The sequence below is a fragment of the Accipiter gentilis genome, chromosome 15 (genome assembly GCF_929443795.1).
Source record: "Accipiter gentilis chromosome 15, bAccGen1.1, whole genome shotgun sequence".
Lineage (NCBI taxonomy): Eukaryota > Metazoa > Chordata > Aves > Accipitriformes > Accipitridae > Astur > Astur gentilis.
The window spans coordinates 15,747,616-15,770,298 of NC_064894.1; the positions used below are offsets into that span (position 1 = coordinate 15,747,616).

At 38.3% G+C, this 22,683-nt stretch overlaps 1 protein-coding gene across 5 annotated transcripts in view; it reads left to right on the top strand.

The window, feature by feature from the left end:
- KLHL32 (kelch like family member 32) overlaps nt 1–22,683 on the top strand; it is a 130,395-nt gene that overhangs the window by 41,932 nt on the left and 65,780 nt on the right. For 4 of the 5 annotated variants that reach the window (XM_049817648.1, XM_049817647.1, XM_049817649.1 and 1 more), the window contains exon 4: nt 15,592–15,699. In XM_049817648.1, coding sequence (XP_049673605.1) covers nt 15,592–15,699 — 108 coding nt within the window. Of the gene's footprint in view, nt 1–15,591; nt 15,700–15,740; nt 15,777–22,683 lie in introns of those variants that run through there. The other variant, XM_049817651.1, reaches the window with a different exon arrangement.

Here is a 22,683-nt window from a genome sequence, read left to right on the forward strand (position 1 = left end):
AGGCTCTGAAGCAATTTTCCTTTGGTGTAGACAGAATTCCCACAGCTCAGCAATGTGGGTGCTATCAAAATAATTTACAAGAATCTTCTATTTTCGGAATTCTCTTTTCAAATTCCCAACAGTTGTTATGCTGTCAGAGTAAATATATTTCTGCTGCAATTCTCATAGTATGTAAATGAATTAATTGCAATTCTGCCACTGCTGGATGGTAGACAGTATGGTGTCTTATTCTCTGAGTTATCCTCTTGATTATTTTTTTTCGTTTTTGAAGTCCCTATATGGTAAGTAAGTGCACCATGAGTAAGTATGGCAGAATCAATTCTGCAGTTAGTGAGATAGGCTGTAGGAGACTGTGGCTCATTGTCTTGAATTAAATGAGTGTTATACCAACATGTGGTATTTGCTTTCTATTCAGTTGATGAATTTGCTCAGTTTAAAAGCAGGACAGAAAGGAGTCATTGCAGCCATGTTGCTGTAATTGCCAATTTTCTTTACCATCTTCTTTGCTTGCTTCAGGCTATCTCAGTTGAATTTTGCAGTGCTGCTATAGCAAGTGTTCTGAAGCTGGTCTGGGTTCAGCTGCAATTTCTGTGTTGCTAAGTGTCTGCCCATGGAAAGCCAACTTATTGGGGCAGGCCTGTGGTAGAGGAATGTTTCATATTTGTCGTCTTCTCAGTCCCTATAGTCTGGTGAAGAAGTCTTATACTTTTAGAACATTGTTGGATGCAGTAGACACTCTTCTATATTTTGCAGTCTCCATCAGTATCTTCCTACACAACCTCTGGAGAAATTAAAGCTATTATTCTGTGGGTGTAGTGAAGCTGAAAACACCTAAGTGAGTTATTTGGGCAGCGTGTCACTTTTAGCTTCAGTGACTAGGACCCACATACCATTTTAGTAACATGAGAAGTATCCAAAGAAAGAGGCAAGACTGCTGAAGAGCTAAAAACATAATCCATATGTTGCACTTGTACACATAGCTGGTCTTAGGATGTTTTAAAACTACTGAAATAGCTGTTTTGCTTTTAGATGGTCCCTCAGAATTTCTTCCATTCCCCTCCATTTGTATAAGGAGAAGCCCATCACAATCCACATACTTTTGCCTTCTGTGTTGCACATCATTCTTGTTGGAAGTTTTGGAGGAAATACCCGTCTTTTAAACAAGTTCTTCAGTTGCTTCATTGTCAACAGTGCCATTTTTTTACACCCTGTTAACAACTTCTTTTTAGTAGACTGAAATATGATATTGGCTAGTTAAATTCATGTCACTAGGCCTTCATCTAGAAAAATGTTGGATTTAAGCAGTGGAACCTCTACATTTGACTGTCCCAAACAGCTTTGTAAAATGCTGCTGGTTGCTTATGTCTGGCAGGAATTAATCTGCCCAAGTCAACATGTTTTCAAACTTAGACATCTAAAACCTCTTGAAGTCCCAATCCACTCTTACTGGATAACCTAATGTGTGAGTGACAAATGAATTAAACTGCCTCTTGATGTACTACTTAATAGGTAATGCCTTGAAAGAGGGAGATGCCCTTAATAACATTGGGTAAGAATGTAAGAATGGCCACACTGTGTTGGATCATTGGCTAGTTGCTTTAGCAGTAGCTATTTTTGATGCCTGGAGAGAAAGAGTAAATCCAGGCTAAGGGTATGTGGTGTGTCCCTGAGAATTCCCAGCTGTTTTCAGCTCAGGGGCATTTCCTGAGCACGGTGTGAATTCCTGTCTATTCAGTAAGCCTAAATAGGGGTCTCGTCCAAGCTTTCATCCTCTTTCCCATTCAGCCTATGTAAGATTTCTTATCCACTGTGTTCTCTAACAAGGTAGCCCACTGTCTGTTGTGTGGAGAACTGCTTTTCATTTGTTCTGAATGAGATTTTCACCAGTTTCACTTGATTCCTTCTAGTTCTTCTATTGGAAAAGGCAATGAACCATCACTTCCTAGGTATTCTTCTTGTGGTACTCAATTCTCTCTTTGCCAGCTTGGAAATTTCTGACTTACTCAAATGGAAGCTGTTCCATATGCTTGATGATACTTTTTGCCCTTCTCTGAAGCTATTACAGCTCTAGTATTTCTTTTGTGAGATGAGGGTAAGAGATTTGCATGCAGCGATAGGCAAAGCATATATTCTCCTGGTCATAGGGTTGATTTCTGTTTTGTTCTTTCTTGCCTAATAATTTCTACGCTTTGATTACTTTTTTTTTAACTGTTGCTGAGAACAGGGATGCCTTTTTCATGGAACTCTCATATGCTAATTTTACAGCTGCTATTTTAAAACCAACTGCTCATCTCAAACAACCCTTTTACAGTTTATCACATTTTGCCCATGTCCTTACTACCTTGAATAGCTTTGCCTCAATGGACTTTCTAGTTGCACTGCTCTTGCCTTTTTCTAGATCTTCTCTGGGTATGTTAAACAGCCCAGACTGAGGTGCTGCACTGGAATCGTCACCCCCTGAGAAAACTGGCCTGCTCTTCTCTTGTTCACTGTTTTATCTATTCAGTTGCTTACTTATCCAGGCAAAGATCTCTTTTCTCTCTTCCCTAGTTTGCCTTCAAGGTCTTTCAAGGCCTTTGTCAAAAGCTTTTTGTGAATCCATTTTGTGGAAAAGTAATGGTTAGAACCCAGCATAACATAGTCTTCACCAGTAGGCTGCAGCTGTTACTTTTATATGTATAAAAACAATTTTATGTTTGTGTGTGTATGTGTGCAAAAATCAAATTACCAATTACCATCTCCTTAGACATGTGGAGCATTCTCTGCTACTGATGGAATAAGCTGGCTTTCCAAGGTCATAGGGTACCAGCTATACAAATAGGCAACAAATGTACACAGAGCCCATTTGAAATCAAAATTACTGAATATTAGGATGCCTAATGAAATGCCCATCTGCATTTTTAGAAGCTCTCATATGTGGCACTTAAGGATCTACCTTGCCAAAGTTAGATTTCAACCAAGAAGTAGTAGGTGTCAAGCCTATAGAATTTATGGGAATAATTAAATTGATGTCATCGTGGTCTGATAGTTTGGAGGGAGTTTGTTTGTTTGAGATGAAGGAAAAGCCAAAGGACAAATGAGCACAGTCAAATGTAGACTACTAAAAATAAAATGAAGAGATGATTTTATAGAGGCATTTGTTCTGGAGGAGATAGCTGATGGAGGGCAGAGCTCAGCTGATGATGAAAGTTACTGTGACAAATGACTGCAATATTAACTCAAGCTTGGTTATTCAAGTCATTCTTTGTTTAGCAAATTTTTAGTGTTTAATTACTTCTGTAGGTTTTATCAGTAAAAGGATGTGGAAAACTAAAGAAAAATGGTCAGTGAGCTAGTTTTATTCTTTGGCCTTTGTATAAAATAATTTACTAAATATGTTGGTGGGAATTAAGGGTACTTCTTTAGCAAAATTATGCTATAATCTTGATGGAAAGCACGATTTATAATCATTATGGAAAATAGGATTGTTTTAAAAGATATGAAGGGTATCTAGTTCAAACCCTCATAAAATGGGCCAGAGAATAGAAGATAATTGCCGTAGTTTTACTATTGGTTGAAACATTTGGATGTCAGTGTCTAACAACATTTACATCACATTATAAATGGTTTCTTAAGTAGCTAATTATAATAATAACAACTATGATTATGTTACTCCAGTTCTGTTAGATTAAGCCTTGCTGTACAACTATTTAGTTATAGCCCGTATGCACTTAGATGGGATACTTGTCTTGATGGTACTGTATGAAGTATGCTTTTAAAAATAAGCCCCTTAAGGGTGTCAAAGTTTTGATCATGGCTTTTCCTGCAAAAAGAAATCACAAAAAGCTTTGCCTCCCTTAATGAAATGTAGTTGAAATGCTAGTTCAAGAGCTAACTGACTTTTATTCCAGTTTTATTTTGAGCTTGCTTTTGATATCACTTGCGAAAATCATCAAAGGACACGAACAATAGGCTTATGCATTCACTGGGAAGCATTAAACCAATTTAAGCCAAAATTTGCAAATGTGACTCATACTTTTCTGTGCTTGACTGGAGATGCTGGAAAAAAAAATCTGGTTTTAGTTATGCTGCTCTCTTTATATTCCAAAAGGCAGGCCTGTTTAAGAGTGACTGTTGTTAGAACAGACTGTACATTACTGCAGATTTATGCAGTGCTTTGCATGGCACTGTCCTTACAATTCAGTTTTCTTGCTTCTGCCACAGCGAAAACAATAATTTTGGTGTTCAGGACCACCTGTGATGTCTCATTTATTTTGAAATATTGGAGCTAATAAGGTTATTGTAGCTGTAATAGTTCACTGTTATTTTTTTTTTTATTCTCATATGGCGTTGCACATGAAAATTGTAAGTTGTGCTGTAGAAACAAAATAATTCTAGACTACTTTTGAATATAGGTCGTCTTAGTGATGACGCAGCAACTCATTAGGAGTAGTATGCTACAATCTGTCCTGTTTCCTTGTGTCTTAAATTATGTTTGTACATCTAAGCAGAAATTTGGGGAAGACACATTACACTGACTATTAAACTCTGACTATCAAAACATGAATTAGGTTTGATGCAGGTTCAGCCAACAGTGTAACTTGTTAGCAACAAATGCTTATATTGTTTTTTATTTTGACTGGGAGTGAAGACCCTGTGCCTTGTTACAACCAAGAAAATGACTTTGTTCTTGCCGGGTTACTCCCCCAAAAATGTGCACTATACAAACAGGAAAAAATATCACATCGGTAGGTCCTCTAAATGGTAGGATAGCTCTTTACTTTAGTTTTCATTACTTATTTCTAAAGATATTAAGAAAGTGATATCTTTTTGTATTAAAAATGCAATGCAACAAGTGCATTGCATGTATCATTGATTTGGTAAGCTCTTAGGGGCTGTGCAATCAAGTATCACTGTCTGACACTGTGATATACTGAAAGAAACACCAAAGGTTCAGTGGAATTTGCTTTGCTAACAGTAATATGTGAGACTTCAGTACTATGCATAACATTGTATATTTTGCTGCTCAGTTTTTCTTTTATTTCTTCTAATTTCTTTAAATATGTATTCCCTTAAACTGTGAATGATAGCTGACCTTTTCATTTTACATGATTCATTTTAGTTGCATGGCAAATGCTTAAGAAACAATATTTAGGTAGATTCATTGAGCAGATGAGTTACTGCAGGCTCAGTTATCAGTGATTGACATTATGTGACATTTTCTCTGGGAATTTATATAGAACTTTTTCAGAAGAATCATGTAATGAGCCTCTTAATCATGTTTCATGCAGTTGGTATTGATAGATACATTTTTCAGTGTGCAAGATACTCTAGAGGACATGGCTGATTATTGATTTAGGATAGACAGGCTTAAACTGGAAGGAAAACAAGCAAAATAGAACATGCTAGTTATGAGAAGAACAAGCCACACTTTCATATGCAGTAAGGAAACATTGACATATCAAAGTGGTTATTTGGATAAGTATATGTTACATATCTAGAAAATAGTTGACATTTGATGTCAATATTGTCATCTGTCCAAGTAGTATTTTGACTCCTGTTAATACATTATGAATATTTTTTGTTGTTGTGATAGGTGAAAACAGCGAAGAAGAAATAATATTGCTTATGTAATGAAGGATTAGAACATGAAGTTAAGAACATGTAAAGGTTAATTCCAGAGTTGTACAACAAAAGGGATTAAAAAGATTATGATTTATTTATTTAATATTACTGTTACATGAACAGTGAGTTGCTGTTTTTAGTACAAACTGCAAAGGAGAATGTTTTGGCCTGAGTTTATGGTCCAAATAGATAAGATATTCTCAGGACTAGATACTTGAAAGTTTGAGTGACCTGTATACGGCTAGGCTTAGGTCCCAAATCAGAAAAAAATGCATGATTGAGCTTTTCCATTGATGCCAGTAAGACTTCTCACAGGCTTAAAATTACATGTGCAATAAAAAAATCTTGAGGTATCACATCATAACTGAATTCCCTGAGCAGTGTAGGAAATTGATCCAAGATCTCTGAAGTGTTAGTTTACTTTCTTCATAGCTTTTCTGATGCATGAGATGAAAAGTACGATCAATTTCTTGTAAAGAAAAAGATGTGAAACAGGTGAATATAGAAGTACATATACTGTGGGAAGTGAATTTGAATAAAACACTGCAGTTAATGGAGATGCCTATTTTCAAATAATATTAAAAAGAACTCAAGCAATATCATTGTGGAATTGTGGAGGCAGAAATTTGAGATGACAATTCTGCTCTTCTAAAACAGTAAAACAATGCTAGATAGTGCTAGCTACTTTAAAAATTCAGTGCCAGAAGATAAATAGGAAGGAAAACCTTAGTGATTTCCTTGATCAGTTCTTTACCAATTAGTTTGCTAGGTAGAGAGAATAGATGTTCACTCACTTTTAAAGTTGTTGTAGTGCTCTCCCCCCCCCCCCCCCCCCCCCCCCCCCAGCTGTAAGTATAAAGTTTCTTGTTTTCTTCAGACCTGTTTCTGAATTGGGTGGAAAAAAGTTAGTTAATAGTTAACATGACCACCAAACAACTTGTTTGGTGCATCTTAATTTTTTCCTATAGAGCTCAGCCTCAGTAATAAGAGGCTGGGTGGGATGACATACTTGAGGTTTAACTTATGGTAAGACGGATATGGATTTTTTCCTGTAGCATTTGACCAGAGTGCTTATAATATAGTTGGTAATTAGCAGGAAAAGTAGGAGTGAGTTTTTAACACAGAGCTCTATATTAACTTAGAGATGAGAAAGCTCATGTGCATTGATCTTAACTTGCTGTTAATACATCTTGACTTCCTGGGTGTTCATCTTTTTGAGTGTGTTGCAATGAAAGGAACTACAAGAACGGTAGTTCACGGTGTGCGAACTTTCCACTTTCCCTATCTGCTGCTGATTGTGGGGAAGTACAGCAAATGCGTATGCACTTTGCAGTAGAGAATGTGTCAGATTTCTGGACAGCCACAGAAGAACAGCAGCTGAAGGTAAAGACAGGCTCTTGCACATCAGTTGCAAAAGCTTCCAAATGCCAGTCGGAGTCAAGGATGAAAGGTGGTGGGATAAGCCAAATGGGAGATGGACTGAGTTATTTGCACTGTGTTCTGAAAAACAAGCTTGGCCTTGCTGAAACCGTATGAACATCATATGAATGCAGTTTTTAATGGAGGTGATTCTAAAGTATCCCAGGACTTTACTATTATGCTTGCTATCTACTACTAAGTTTGTGGTTGAACAAGAATTTGTGTAGGTCAGAGCTATGCATTTGTGGGGAGGTCCAAATGTTCATTTGGTATTGTAGCGAACTCGGAACTAGGGCTGCTGGTAGTTACCAAAACAGTGTTAGAGAAACAGAGGGAGGAAATTTGGAAATGTTGCTCTTTGGGTTACTGTAGATTGCTGTAGTAAGTTCAGCTTACTTTTTGGTTTTTGAACACTTAGATTTCTTTTGCAAGTTGCATTTAGAGTTGAATCAAAGAAAAATGGATAATGACGAATGTCTTTTCACAATCTTGCTGAGGGAAATTTGACATATTGTAGAGGTAATTGCTATAAACTTGGAACCGTGTACTTTACTCCTAGAAGAGCCAGGGTATTTCTTGAAGGCAGTAATTTAAATGATCATTTGCTCATCTCCCATTTGGAACATACCAGAAAAGTTGGCTAGGGGCTCATGTAGCTGAAGTAACAGATGAGCATAAGAAGGTCAAGATAGGCAAACTGAAGGCATTTTGTGTGGATTCAACCTCTCATAATTGGTGATCTGTAACTTTTTTTTTTTTTTTTTTTTTGAAGACCCGCTCACCTAAGGCTTTTCAACTAGAAAGGACTTTATGTGAGTTCAGAGAAATGAAAGAAAACTTTGGTTCTTATATGTAGTAATTTGTCACAGGAAAGAAATTTACAGATGCAAACATTTCTTAGTTTATTATTGCTGTCATTGTTTGTAGCTTTAATTGCAGAAATACTCATCTTCGGAAGTTCTTATGTTCTTCTAAAATGAATACACTAAAAGGACACAATTCACTCTTATCTCTTCAACTTTCATCCTTCAATTCACTCAACACTTTAATCTTAGGATTAAAATTTTCACCTATTTTAGGCATCTGGGCTAAGCTAAGTGTTTAGGCTTCCTCTATAGTTAAAGTACAAAAGATATTTCATCCCACTAAGTTCTGTAAATTGGTGTCTAAACATGCCTATTTCTATCTATTGATTACCCAGAAAACATTTTTACTTACTTTTGTTATACAGCTGCCTAACTTCAGATACTATTATTACAGGCCCTGATGACAATTTCCTCTCCTTTTCTCTCAAGTTTTCAGGTATTTTACCAATTTCCCTTCTATCCATTATTTACCCAATATATCATATGATCATTAATTTAATGACTTTATTATTTTCCTTTAAAAATCTCTTAAATGTTAAACAGTTTTTATGCAGATTTACATTAGAATCTAGTGGTTACCTCAGTGTTCAGTTTTATTTATTTTTTCTTTAACTCCCAGCAGAAAGCTTATAAAAGCTCAATAATAAGAATTCCAGTTTCTTTCCCTGCGTCATAACAGTAAGTTACTTATAATTTTGGTCACTGTGGTTTTTTAACAGCATAACCATTTTTATATTCATTTACCTGTCTCTTGAGGCTGCGTACGTTTTGAATCTGTTTCTTGCCTTTAAAAGGCCACTAAGTTGAGTGGAATTCACTGAAAGAGTTTACTTGTGTAAAATATCATACAACTTCATTGTTTTGTGATGATTTACTGCTTGCTATGCGTGACATGACTGCAAGATTGATGTGTACAAGTGAGGACAGGCTCATTACTCTCATGGATATGGAACATCTGAGTAAGTAAGAAAATGACTCAAAGACGAGCAGTTTTTTACCTCACCATTGTGACAGTGAGCAATTTGTATTTTGGGGATTTTGAATATAATTTTGTGTTTCTGTGACCCTGGTGTCTGTTCTTAAAGTTGCATGTTGTGAGGATTGTTGCAGTGCTGAGTGATAAAATCAATGTATCTAGACATTATTTTGTCTTATACTTATTTTAACAGTAATGCATTATTCTGATTTGGTGGTATTTTACACCCATTTTGCATTTTGCTTTTGAAAGCTAAGCTCAGCAGCAGAAGCTGAACGTGGAAAGTTAGATACAATGACTGTTCTAAGTATCTTTTACTCAGACTATTCTGCCTGGTTACATCAAATTTGATCACATCTGAGCCTGGTCACCCTGTTGTTGTGTGTCATTCAGTTTTGAGCTCTTGTCTTTTGTGTTCTGTATTTGCAGAAGAAACCATTTTATAAAGGTGCCTTTGCCTGCTGAGGGCAAAGTAGCGAAACTGCATGCAGTTGTGCTGTGTATTAAATGCCTGCCAACTTGCCATGTCACTTTGAAGTCAAATTTTCAAGAGTCTGAGAGTTGTTTTATGGTTTGATTATTTTTATCTACGGATTGTGTGCTTTGTTTTTGTTTTCCTTTAGGAATAGTTCTCTAGCTCTGTTTCTGTTTCAAGCCAAAATTAGAAGAATAGAGGGTTGATTCCTTCCTTCCTCCTCTTTTAACAGCTAATAAAACGTCTGCTTGCCCCACAAAAATGAGGTCATCCTAATCTGTAGCTTCTTAAACAATTGTGAGCTTGGAATGTGAGGAGAAATTCCACAAATGGAATATTTCCATTTGTGACAGGATGTTGAAACCTGAATTTTGGAGCAGTTGCCACAGAATGGGAAGTGGATTGTGTTTACTTTTCTTTTGGGGAATTGGTATACTTAATTAAAATCTTGACTAAAACAGCAGAATTTAAATAATCACTGTATTTCCCACAATGTTGGCTCATTGAGTGATTTCGATGGCAGAACAAGACGTGGATATTTAAAGGAACTGGAAGAAAAGACAGATCCTCTCACCAGTGGGTTTTATTATGAAAGGGATTTTTGGTTAACATATTGGCAACTTGTACTGCCCACTCTCGTGAAGCTCTTGGAGGAGGAATGAGGTGTTTTCAAAGAGATTTTATTTTGTCCAAGCCGAATAAAGTAAGACATGTTAGCATTGTTGAATGAAATTAATAACTAAAATAATTAACATTTCATGCTTAGCCAAATTTGGTCACTTTTCTGGTAAGTTTGACTTCGAATTGTGCACTTGTCCGAATATTTTATATTTCACTGTTTTTCTTGTCTGTCACTTGTATATCCACCTGAGATATTTATCTTATTGCCTTACTTTTAATGTACCCAAGGGAAAAATAAAGTAGGCTACTAGCCTTGCATTAAAATCATGACTGATGGATCTATTTAAGCTCACAAAACCTCAGAGCATCTTCAGAGATGCAACTGAAATCAGAGTTTGACAGCCCAATTGTAACTCATTCTCCAGGTATTGGTGAAGTCTCAAGCCAGAATTTAATGATCCATATGTTTCTACAGTTAAAACTACAATATTTGAGTACAGCAGTCCAAATTACAGACTGAGTTAAAGCTCAATTTCTGCCTATGATTGAACAGGTTTTTTTCATGCTGGATTAAACCTTTAAACTATTGGGCTGAGAAGGAAATTTGCCTGCTGGTGAAGGGAGTGTGGATCACTGAGCAGTACTAGGTTCATCTGTGTGGGAGAGTACTTTCCTGGAGGCTAATCCAGTTCAGCTGAATGTGAACTGTCTTGAGGACCATTGCAGACCTTATCTTTCGATCAAGTTCTTTGGCCTTGCCCCCGAGAAACAAATGTAGTTCATACTCTGTATCAAAAACTTCCACAGAACACTGGGAGGATAGTATGGGAGAAAATGAACTCCATATAGCAGATGGCACGCAAAGCCACAGTCCTATGACTTACTGGCAGCTCCAGTTCTAATAGCCTATTGCACTATTAGACTATGCCTGCACTAGTAAATAAGATGGATAAGAGCATGTTTTCTGGCTTTAAAAGTGACTGGCACAGCATGGCTCATGTCTGTATGGTTAAACCTTCTCCTCTCTGCAAACAGGTTTGCTTTATTCATGCTGTCTATTTAGAACAGCCATAGCTTGAGTTACCCCTGAACCATAGACTGGGCATTGACTTGGAGAGCGCTAGTTGGCAGGGGGTCAAAGCTCTGCTGGAGGCTGCGTTCGTTAAATGCTGTGGATGATCATGGACAGTAACTGAGTTAGTAAACTCAGCAGGATCAGGCCACTAAGTTAAGTGCAGCAATAAGCCTTGTGTAAGGACCGTGTTGGAATCTTTGTGATACAATAGAATAGTCTCTTAAAGGTAAAGTTAGTAGGTCTACGAAGAAGAACTCTACCAGTTCTTCACAGAAGTGATTCATGGTGTACAGATGAGATTCAGTTAAGTGTTTCTTTGTATCTATAACCCTAACCTGTTGTGTAGGGCTTCAGCCCTTGATCAGACTAGAAACTTTAGTAGTAACCACACTCTCTTTTGATGGTTCCTTTGTACAGGTAGGTGGTGTACAGACAGTTGCTGTAGCACAGTCGGAGAATGCAGGATCTTGTATCACTGAGCTTTTCCAGCCTTTCTGCAGGCAGGCTGTGATGGAACTGAGTGTACAGAAGGTGTGAAAATCTACCCCTATGTAGACAGGTGTTGCTTTGAGACTTTACTCTCTTTATTCAGGAATTGGTGTGTGAAAAGAATATTATCCCAAAAGTTTATTTAGTAGTGAATTTCTGAGTAGAGAAGCTTGTCTCTTCCAGACACAAACTGCAGGTCTGCTTTTGCAGGGAGCAGGTGGCTGATGGGTACCTTGCAGCTCCTGGCAAGTCCTGAAGCCTCACAGTAGCTATTAGAACTCATTTGATACATCTAAATGACAATGAAATGTCCAACTCTAATTAATTTTAATGGAATTAGAGAAGTGTCTGAACTTGTTAGAATTTATTTTTTTTTCTATCTAAGTATATTTCATGGCTGTGTCTAACTAAATTTTTTTTTTTTTGATAAACCTTTTAAACTATTTGATGCTTCTTTTTTCTTGCCAGTTTGGAAGAAGCCCTGATATCACTTTATTGAAATAGAAATTGCAAAAATACAGGGAGTGACTATGATAAATGTCACTCTTGCTTATACTGGATGATTTCCAGGCAACAGATTTATGTCAAATTATGGCATTTTAATGATGAAAATATTAACATTTTCAGAAGAAATTACTTATTTGCAGGAAACACTCAGTTCTTCAAAAAAGGTACCTGGGTCCAGGTGAATGCTATGTGCTAAACTGTTGGGGGGTGGGGGGGGCTTATTTTTTCCTTAAAATTCAGCAGTGCTTGGTGGACAGGTTGCACATATGAAATCCAGTGTTCTTGTTGACTGCCTCAGCTTCTGCAGGTATCAGCCAAAGTAGAAACAGATTTGGCAGAGAGTATGTTCATAAGAAGTGCTTCTTTACTAGAGCTGGTGGCCAGTCACAAGTGGTGTTCCCCAGGGCTCAGTATTGGGGCCAGTTCTCTTTTTAATATCTTTATCAATGATCTGGACGAGGGGATCAAGTGCACCCTCAGCAAGTTTGTGGATGACACCAAGTTGGGAGGGAGTGTTGATCTGCTCGAGGGTAGGAAGGCTCTACAGAGGGATCTGGACAGGCTGGATCAATGGACCCGAGGCCAATTGTATGGGGTTCAACAAGGCCAAGTGCCGGGTCCTGCACTTGGGTCACAACAACCCCATGTAATGCTACAGGCTTGGGGAAGTGTGGCTGGAAAGCTGCCCGGCAGAAAAAGACCTGGGGTGCTGGTTGACAGCCGGCTGAATGAGCTGGCAGCATGCCCAGGTGTCCAAGAAGGCCAACGGCATCCTGGCCTGTATCAGAAATAGTGTGGCCAGCAGGAGCAGGGAGGTGATGGTTGCCCTGTACTGGGCACTGGTGAGGCTGCACCTCGAGTGCTGTGGTCAGTTTTGGGCCCCTCACTACGGGAAAGACATGGAGGTGCTAGAACATTGTATTGGGTTTGTGTGGCAAGGTTTTGGTAGTGGGGGGATTACAGTGGTGGCTTCTGTGAGAAGCTGCTGGAAGCTTCCCCTGTGTTCAACAGAGCCAATATCACCTGGCTCTAAGACAGACCCGCTGCCGGCTGGGGCCAAGCCGATAAGTGATGGTGGTAGTGCCTCTAGGAGAACAGATTTAAGAAGGAGAAAAAGTTACAGGACACACAGAAATGGCAGCCGGAGAAAGGAGAACATGTGAGAGAAAGAACCCTGCAGACCCCCAGGTCAGTGCAGAAGGAGGGGAGGAGGTGCTCCAGGCGCCAGAGCAGAGATTCCCCTGCAGCCCGTGGGGAAGACCATGGTGAGGCAGGCTGTCCCCCTGCAGCCCAGGGAGGTCCACGGGGGAGCAGATCTCCACCTGCAGCCCCTGGAGGACCCCACGCCGGAGCAGGTGGGTGCCCGAAGGAGGTTGTGACCTTGTGGGAAGCTCGCGCTGGACCAGGCTCCTGGCAGGACCTGTGGCCCCGTGGAGAGAGGAGCCCACGCTGGAGCAGGTTTACTGGCAGGACTTGTGACCCTGCGGGGGACCCATGCTGGAGCAGTCTGGGCCTGAAGGACTGCAGCCCGTGGAAGGAACTCATGCTGGAGCAGTTTGTGAAGAACTGTATCCTGTGGGAAGGACCCACATTGGAGAAGTTCATGGAGGACTGCAGCCCGTGGGTGGGACCCCACACTGGAGCAAGGGAAGAGTGTGAAGAGTCCTGCCCTGAAGAGGATGAAGGAGCAGAGATAACGTGATGAACTGACCGTAACTCCCATTCCCGATCCCCCTGTGCCACTGCGGGGCATAGGTAGAGAATCCGGGAGTGAAACTGTGCCCGGAAAGAAGGGAGGGGTGGAGGGAAGGTGTTTTAAGATTTGGTTTTCTTTCTCGTTACCCTACTCTTGTTGACTGGCAATAAATTAATTTTCCTCAAGTCGAGTCTGTTTTGCCTGTGACGGTCATTGGTGAGTGATCTCTCCCTGTCATTATCTCGACCCACGAGCCCTTTGTTATGTTTTCTCTCCCCTGTCCAGCTGAGGGGGGGAGTGATAGAGCAGCTTTGGTGGGCACCTGGCATCCAGCCAGAGTCAACCCACCACAACTGTGTCCAAAGAAGGGCAACAAAGCTGGTGAAGGGCCTGGAGCACAAGTCTTATAAGGAGCAGCTGAGGGAACTGGGGTTGTTTAGTTTGGAGAAAAGGAGGCTGTAGCGAGGTGGGATTGGTCTCTTCTCCCAATTAACAAGCTATATGACAAGAGGGAACGGCCTCAATTTGTGCCAGGGGAGGCTTAGAGTGGATATTAGGAAAAATTTCTTCAGTGAAAGGGTTGTCAGGCATCAGAACAGGCTGTCCAGGGAAGTGGTGGAGTCACTATCCCTGGACGTGTTCAAAAAATGCATAGCTGTGGCACTATGGTGGTGTTGGGTTGATGGTTGGACTTGATGATCTTAGAGGTCTTTTCCAAACCTTAATGATTCTATTCTATTCAAGGTGATGTTTGGTAGCCTCCGTAGAGGCATTAAGTTTGGTGCAAAACCTACTGGGGATAAGTTTAGACTCTCTTTAGCAATGACAGATGGTAGAACTGTTCAGTTTATTTGTCCGCAGTTTACTGTCTAAAAACTGAGTGGTATATTTTGTTAAAAAATGTGTTGGAGAGTGACAAAGAATGGAGAATGGGACTAATAGATGAAGGAAGGAGTGGTAAGTAGGGGTACTGCAGCGGGAGTGCAGGCTGGGAGGAAAGAGTGTAGGGCAAAGACAGCAATCTTAGTTTAACAGAGATGGGAAGACAAAGATTCCTACAAGGATCCAGAGACTGAGTACAGTTGCTTCAGTCCAGGGAGGCACTGAAGACTGATGATTTGGAAGGTAAGACTGGATGAAAGGGACAGTTGCTCTCCTCAGTGTTATTTTCAGGGAAGTTCCATAAGGGAAGCACCTTACCAATCTTCAGTTTAGGTTTTAACATCTGAGAAACTGGGGCAGTAACAAGTAAGGGGATGTTGTAAGTTTAGGTGACTGCATCTCCATCCTTCCTCCTCATTCAATAACTTGAGTATTTTATTGTTCACATTCTGTTCTGAGATGCTTGTTTGGAAAGGATTGTTTATAAAAGTTGGTGTATTAATTGCCCCTTCGTCTCATACAAATAATTGTGTATGGCTTATTTTTCCTTCCTATATGTAATGATACTATACATAAGTATTATTTGTAGTGGTGCTTGTGTAGTTTTATTTATTTTTTCCAGAGTCCAATTCTTTATCTTTTTTATTGAATGATATGTTATTTTGTGACTGTTAACATTGATTTCAATGGAATTATTTCTTTAAGAAGTATATATACATGGACCAAAGGGATTTGCTTCAGTTTTTCCAGAATAAGATTTTGTATTTTTGTTGATAAAACGACTCAGTTGCAACATTGATTGCTATGGGGTTAGCATTGAAAACTTGTGAGTTAGAATGAGATCTACACCAACCTTGTTGCTATTTAGAATTCTTATCCAAGGGAAAACAAAGGTTAGTGAAGATGGAAAAATCAGTCTTCTTCCTGGACCTTCACTGGGTGTTTCTTTAATGGTTAATAACATTTCTTTTCTTTCCATAGGCAATGTTCAGTCTCTGCATGGTTGAAAGTGAAGCTGATGAGGTGAATTTGCATGGTGTCACAAGCCTCGGTTTAAAACAAGCCCTGGACTTTGCATATACTGGACAGGTATTGTACAGTTCTTCAAAGTAAGAGACACAAACGAAAGCAAACTGCAATAAAAACTGAAGATGACCTTTACAGAGGTACTAGAAATTATTTTTCTTGTGCACTGCCCAATACAAGGTCTTTTGATTTAACAGATCTTACTTTTCTTACACTGTTGGTTTTGTTGGGGTTTTTTTTTTTGTTTGTTTGTTTTTTCTTTAGAGGGATTGCTGATAAAAACACTGTTTATGTGCATTGTTGCCAGGTAGCGAACCATGTAGGAGTTGTATGCCCCTTTTATGGTGGCCTGGCCGTTCATAAAAACTTAATGTGAGTTGATTCTGCGTGCTAAATTAAATATAAAGAAAACAAAAATACTTTTGGTGTTTTCCTATTAATAAATATTTATAAACTCTGCTTTGTTTGACAAATTATATAATTGAGGGGAAAAGTAGTCTCTTACTCTCTGGACAGATGCAGTCCAAGCATGTTTGTAAATGCTTATAGGTACTACACATATTTATTGTAGCACTCTTTATGATAGTAGGTTATGTATCACGTTATGTTACTCCAGAAAATGCAGAGTGATGCTCCTCTTCCCTCTGCTAAAAAGTATATATGACCTGCCATATTTCTGCACTGCATGCTTGGACAGTGTCACTGTATGACTTCATCTCAGTTCAGAGTTCATGGATAGTGAGCTAAGAACACGCAGCTGTTTTTACTTTGGAGTCTAAAAATCTAGATAACCAAACTATTTCTGGAAATATTGCTACAACAATTGAATCCATTGACATATATTTGTTTATTAGTTGATTTTGAAAAAGAAAGTTTAAATCCATATTATGTTATTCTGGAAGAGTTGTTGGATTATACACAAGGCATCTGCTTCTGTACTATGGATTAAGTATATGGCCTTAATTTTCTTCAAAGGGAATTAAATAAAAGTAAGAAAATTTTTTACCTGTTTTAAAGGAGCTATTTTTGTCACCAGCCCAAACAACAGTTACACTTTAGCATTGGCCTTAGAGACTAGCATTTGAAATTTGTGGGTTTTCTGCTGTTATGGAAAACATAATCAAAGATTTCTTTGACATAAATGAGAGAGAGAGATGCCATGTTAAATTACTGAATTGGCTGAAGACCTCAGGATGTAACTTGTCATTGGTATGCTTTTTGTTCTTTCAGTTGAAAGTTTTGGTAGATAAAATTGAATGTCTCCTGTGCTGTTGAGCACCTGTATCATCTTAGTCATTTGAACCTATAAGTTGATTATTCTAAAGAGAGAACTGTTGTTGCTAATGGAAGTATCTTTTGAGAAGATGGGTTGTAATTGATTTCTGTCTGACCCGTCCTGTCTGCTGTGAATAGAGGTATACTCCCCTATCTTTCAGCAAAATTCAAAATCTAATAAACCTGTGTAAACTATGTTGAGAACCTTGAAAGATGGATTTGGCTTTTATGTAAGCCAACAATCTTGTCACCTGACATTGCTTCCAGGATAGTATCCTCAGCTTCTTAGTAAATAATATGTGCCTTCTATCCTTGATCCTGTAGAGACTTTTGAGTCTTTAATTTTCAGGTATAAACTAATTTGAATAAACAAGTGCGCTTCTGGACTTAAATATAGATACGCTTGTATGTAAAGTTGCTCATATATGTAAGTAATTATAAAGCAAAGTTTGTTCTGTCGCATCTACCAGATACACAAAGTGCTACTTTGAAGCACAGGGAAATGACAAGGATTCTGTAGGAGTTCTCTTATAAAGATGCCTTTGAAGCATAACTTGGTGATATGCAGGTCTGAGAATTAGCAGCGTTGAACATTCCCTTTTGTCCTTGAAATTCTCTACTGGCACTGGGTTTATATGTATTGAGCATTGCTTATGTTCTGACTCAGGCTGACAGTCTGAGTGAAAGTTTCAAGGCAGTGAGTGGGAGTAATCCACAAAGGCTATTAATAAATAACTGGATTACTGCATGCTTACATCAGAGAGTTCTGAAAACAGTCGTCTTTAGTTTGGGTCTGCAAACCCTTTCTGATTTAAAAAACAAACAAAATGTTTAGTAAACCAAAACTCATTCATGCCAATTACAAACTTACATTGCTCTGAAAATGTACGTCTCAAGACATGATCTGATGTGCCTCTTAAAAGTGGAAGCCATGAACTCTTTTTTTTGTTTGTTTGTATAACGTTTGGCCAAAATGTTAGTCCAAAAAAATGCTGTTTCTTCAGGTAACACTGTGGAACTGACACAATTTATGGACAGTCCTAAGGTATCCATGTCTAAACAGATAAATATTTAGTTTCAGCTTTTTCTTTATTTCTTTAATATTTTGCTAAACTTGCGTTCCATTTCAAGTGTAGTAACTCAGATGTAACTCTGTGTAAAATAATATATTGGAGACATCTGGTGGAAATATTTAATATTGCATGATGGCAATATTTGATGACTCCAGTTTTTGAAAGTTATCAAAATTAAGAAATTTCATTTTTAACATGACATTGCAATCTGAAATGAAACTTGTCATCCTTGCTGTGCTTGTTTGTTGGGGTTTTTTTAATTTGAAATATGCTTGCGGACTTTAAAATACGAACTTTATCTTCCTGTCTACTTAGGCAGACAGTGCCTCATTGTAATTACTGCTGGAAGTATTCTGATTTTAAGGGAAAACTGATTGTTCAACAGAAGAAACGATTGTTGTAAAACTCAAGCTAAATATAAACAATATCATAATTCCAACTCGATTAATCCATTACTATCGTCCCTAATCATGACAAAGAAAGAAATGTTGGTATAGAAATAAATAAAAACTAACAACTAGCAGCAGAATTTGGTTTTGTTCTATGCATGTAGGCTGTCAGTAATCCTCTAATAATGAAATCATTGGCAAAAAACATCCTAAGTATGTTCCCCCTTGGCCATAAGCATTTTGCCGTGTAATCCCCACATTGAGAATTCAGAGATACAACTCTTTTCCTGTTGTAGCTGACATATCCTTTCTTCATAAAAGGCCTTTAAGGTCATTCTTTCTTTTACTTCACAGCTGGCAGCAATAAGACCAGGCCAGAGTCTCAGTGACTAGATTACTTGCCCTTCCTCCTCACAGGGACATTTTGCAAGTGTCAGATGTGCATTGGAAGGGAGATGGATGAAGTACAATCAGTACAGGAACTATATATTTTAGATTATTAATATAGAGAAACAGTTTTTGGTGTAGAGTTTGGAGCTCACAATTCCTTCTGTCCAAGTAACAGTCTTAACCACTGGGTTAGAGAGTCATGGGCAGTGTTGCCTGCTCTTTTTGACTATTTTTTTGTTTTTTAACTCCCGTTACCAAGAGATATAATCTCATTTGGAGACATGTGATAGCCCCTAAATAGGGCAGTGTATTTGGGTGGCGAGTCACACTTCATTACAGGAAAAAGTGCTTTTGAATAAAAGAAAAGCTTTGGGTATCTGAAAGTTTTTCAGTGCTGAAAACAGACTCTTATAAACTGTAAGTGCTGTGGGACTGAGTAAGTGGTTTGAACTGAATTTGAGGCTCCTCATTTTAGATGAGGCTCTTGCATTCCTCCTCAAATTTAGGTCCAGCAAACTACATAGTTTATGTTGATCTCATACATATGTAATAAGTGATACCATAATTTGAATCAGCTGGCAGGCACTGCAGTATAGTTTCAAAAAAGAATTGTGCAAGAACACTGGATTTAATTTGCAGCAGATGGTTGTGATCCTAATTCAACAAAAATACAAATACACAGTTGAAGTCCTATGTGTACGGAAATGCTTTGCTGACTTGGATCTTTCTTCTTTGTAATTATGTTCTATCCTATGTCTTTGGTGTGTGGTAATAGAAATATTTTGCATTTAGATAGAATTTTATTTGAGGACCTCAAAACACATTACAAAAGCAAGTAATCGCTGCCCTTTGTTACATCATAGACAGGAAATTATTTTGGGAGAAAATAACTTTCCAAAGACAACACAGCAAACCAGCAGCTTTATTAGGGCTTAATACCAAGTTTTCCTGACCAAGTCCTGTGTTCCTAACTGGCTGGTCTGTTTTCTTTTTCTAAACCATAATATTTTGTTTCTGTTGTAATAGAAATTATGTTGTTGTCTTAAAGCTATAAAATTATTCTGAATTACCAAAGCTGAGAAGAAAGAATCAGTGAGGCAACCATTATATAAGAGATGTTTTAAGTTTAGCTCTTTCTCCAAAAGTGAATTTTGGGGTAACTCATCCTGTGGTATCTTCTTAGCCCAAGATTAACACAACCTTATACTCTGCCTATAGAATGTTGAAATGTTTCCTTTTCTTGAAAGCCACATGTGAAGTTGCATTTATAATGATTCAAAAATAGGCTTTAAACTTTTTCTGTTTCTTAGCATGTTTAACATATCTTCCTTTACTCACAAAATGCTAACATAGCAGCAGTCTTTAATAAAGGTAATACTAGTATATTATTCCAGTTACAAATCTAGAACTTCATGGTATTTTCACATATATTGTTATTTCATGTGCTTGGGTTGCTCTCAATATTACTTTAATGCATTATCAATGTGAGTCCTATTTAACTACTGCCTTTATTTACTAACTTTACCTTGTATTCAGTTAATTTAAAAACTGTCAACCTGAAACAGCTATTATTACTTTACCAAACAGGTTTCATGAACTGGAAGGAGTACCATCTGGTGATTTTTTTCAAATTCATGCACACAAGCCTATGGTTGAAGTATTATCTTACAGCCTCTTTGTGAAATTGTTCTTTCGCTTAGTTATTTCTTTAACAAAAAAACATGAAAGAGTGAAAGACATGAAAGAGTGAAAGGTCTTCTTGGATAGTACAGAAATATAAAAATAAATATTTTTATGTACAACTATTTCTCCTGATAATTGTTTTGATTCCTTTATAGAATCTTGGCTTTTATCTGTCATCAAATCGGCCCTTCATTTGATGGTGAAAGTTTTTTCTAGTGATCAACCAGTATTTCATCTGCCATTTTCAGTTGAGACCAGGGTGAAGATAGCTGTCAATATGTTAGCACCTCTTACTCTGTTAATCTGTTCTAGCTTACTTGTGGGTGAGGTGTATTGCAAAGCTGTATTGTGATGGTTGATTTTCTTGGGTAAGTGACCTCCTGAGTCCTCTGTGTAGTAGTTCCACTGGTTGCCTTTTGATTAAAATGAATCATAGGGTTCGGTCAAACTGCCTGGCGTCCCTAGCAAAAGTGACTTCAACTATCCTCATTCTTTTCTACTGGGAGCAGCATTCTGAGGTCATGGAAAACTGATTACAGCAGGACTATGTCTTACTGTACTTGACATTATTTTTCAATGCAATTTCAAAGCCAAAAATACAAATTTGATACGTAGTTTTGGAGATCTCCTTTTTTTACTTCTATCAGGAGAATGATCTTTTTTCCGTGCCTAGCACTAGGTTACAGCTACTAGGTGTTGGGTTCACTGTTTAGCTACAGATTGCCCAGAAGGCTTAAAATAATACAGAGCTTAAATAACTCAGTTTATGCAGTTTATTGCAGAGAAAGTCAAATGTTTCATGTTATTTGCTCTGGATAGGTATCAAGATGTGGACGACACAGCTTTTCTAGAGCTGAAAGTAACCAAAGTAATGAAACGTCTTCCCCCAAAATAGTGAGTTTGCATAGAGTCTTACTTATAATAATGGTATTTACTTATAATAATGGTACTTGCTTCATAATGGTATGAAGCTGCGTCAGGCAAAGTTCAGGCTGGACATGAGGAAAAGGTTCTTTACTGAGAGGGTGGTCAGTCACTGGAACAGGCTCCCTGGGAAAGTGGTCATGGCACCAAGCCTGTTGGAGTTCAAGGAGCATCTGGATGATGCTCTTAGCAATACGGTTTAGTTTTAGGTTGTCCCGCAAGGAGCTGGGAGTTGGACTCGATGATCCTTATGGGTGTTGTCTTCCAACTTGATATATTCTATGATTTATATGCTGTGCATTTTGCACAGACTTTCATTTAGTTTTCCGGAAAAATATTATATCAGAGAAAGGCTGATTCCTTCTGGCATTGGCTAATGAGACATCTGGATTTTGTAACGAGTGCTATCAAATATTACATGCCAGGGCTTTGGGCAGTTGCCTGCAGGGGACTAGAACATTCTTCCCCTGCTCAAACTTCTTTGAAGCGGCACTTCTCAACATGCAAGGAGCTCAGGATTTAACTGAAGCATGAATGAACAGGGAGACAGGCAGAAGTGCTAACTGGTTGCGAGTGAAATGCAGTCTAAATTGTTCTAAAAGAAAAGTTAGGTTTTTTTGATTGCTCTGAAGCACACAGAATGGTCTCCAGAGGGGAAAAACAAGTGGTACTTTTGTTAGATGCCTGTCTTGTTTGAAATGCTGATCACTGCAAGTGGAGTCAAGAAGGAATTTTCTTCTGCATCAGACTGGCAGGAATCTTAGGATTTTTTGTTGGGGTTTTTTTTCTTGTTTTCTGTGGTAAATTCCATATGGTTTACTTTGTAGAATTTTCTGACATGACATTACATATTTCCTTACTGTTATAGCATAATGCTGGTTTATTTTTAATGTGAATCATGCCACCACCTCACTTATTCCAGGGCCCCACAAACAGCTGTATGGAAATGAGAAGGAAATACAGGGGTATAAAGGAGTAGCTGGAATGAAGGTGATAAAAGTGCATCCTCAATCTCTTCTTCTTTGTCTGGGCACAGAGTTTAGCCTCCTTGGGCCTAAAGTAGCTTTAGTTTAGTGTCTTTAAAAGTGTCTGGGTAAAATATAATGGCCTGCAATATACGGGGAATGGATTAAATGATCTAGTTGTTCTTTCCAGGTATAAACCTCATGACACTCCATAGAGGTGATAGTTAATCTGAACCTTACTTTCTCCCTCAGGCTGTAACTTTCTTTGGGAAGTACAGTTTAAGGAGTTTCCTTCTCACTCTCTTTTGTCCATTACTGCCCTCTTTGCTACAACCATACAATTTTTTT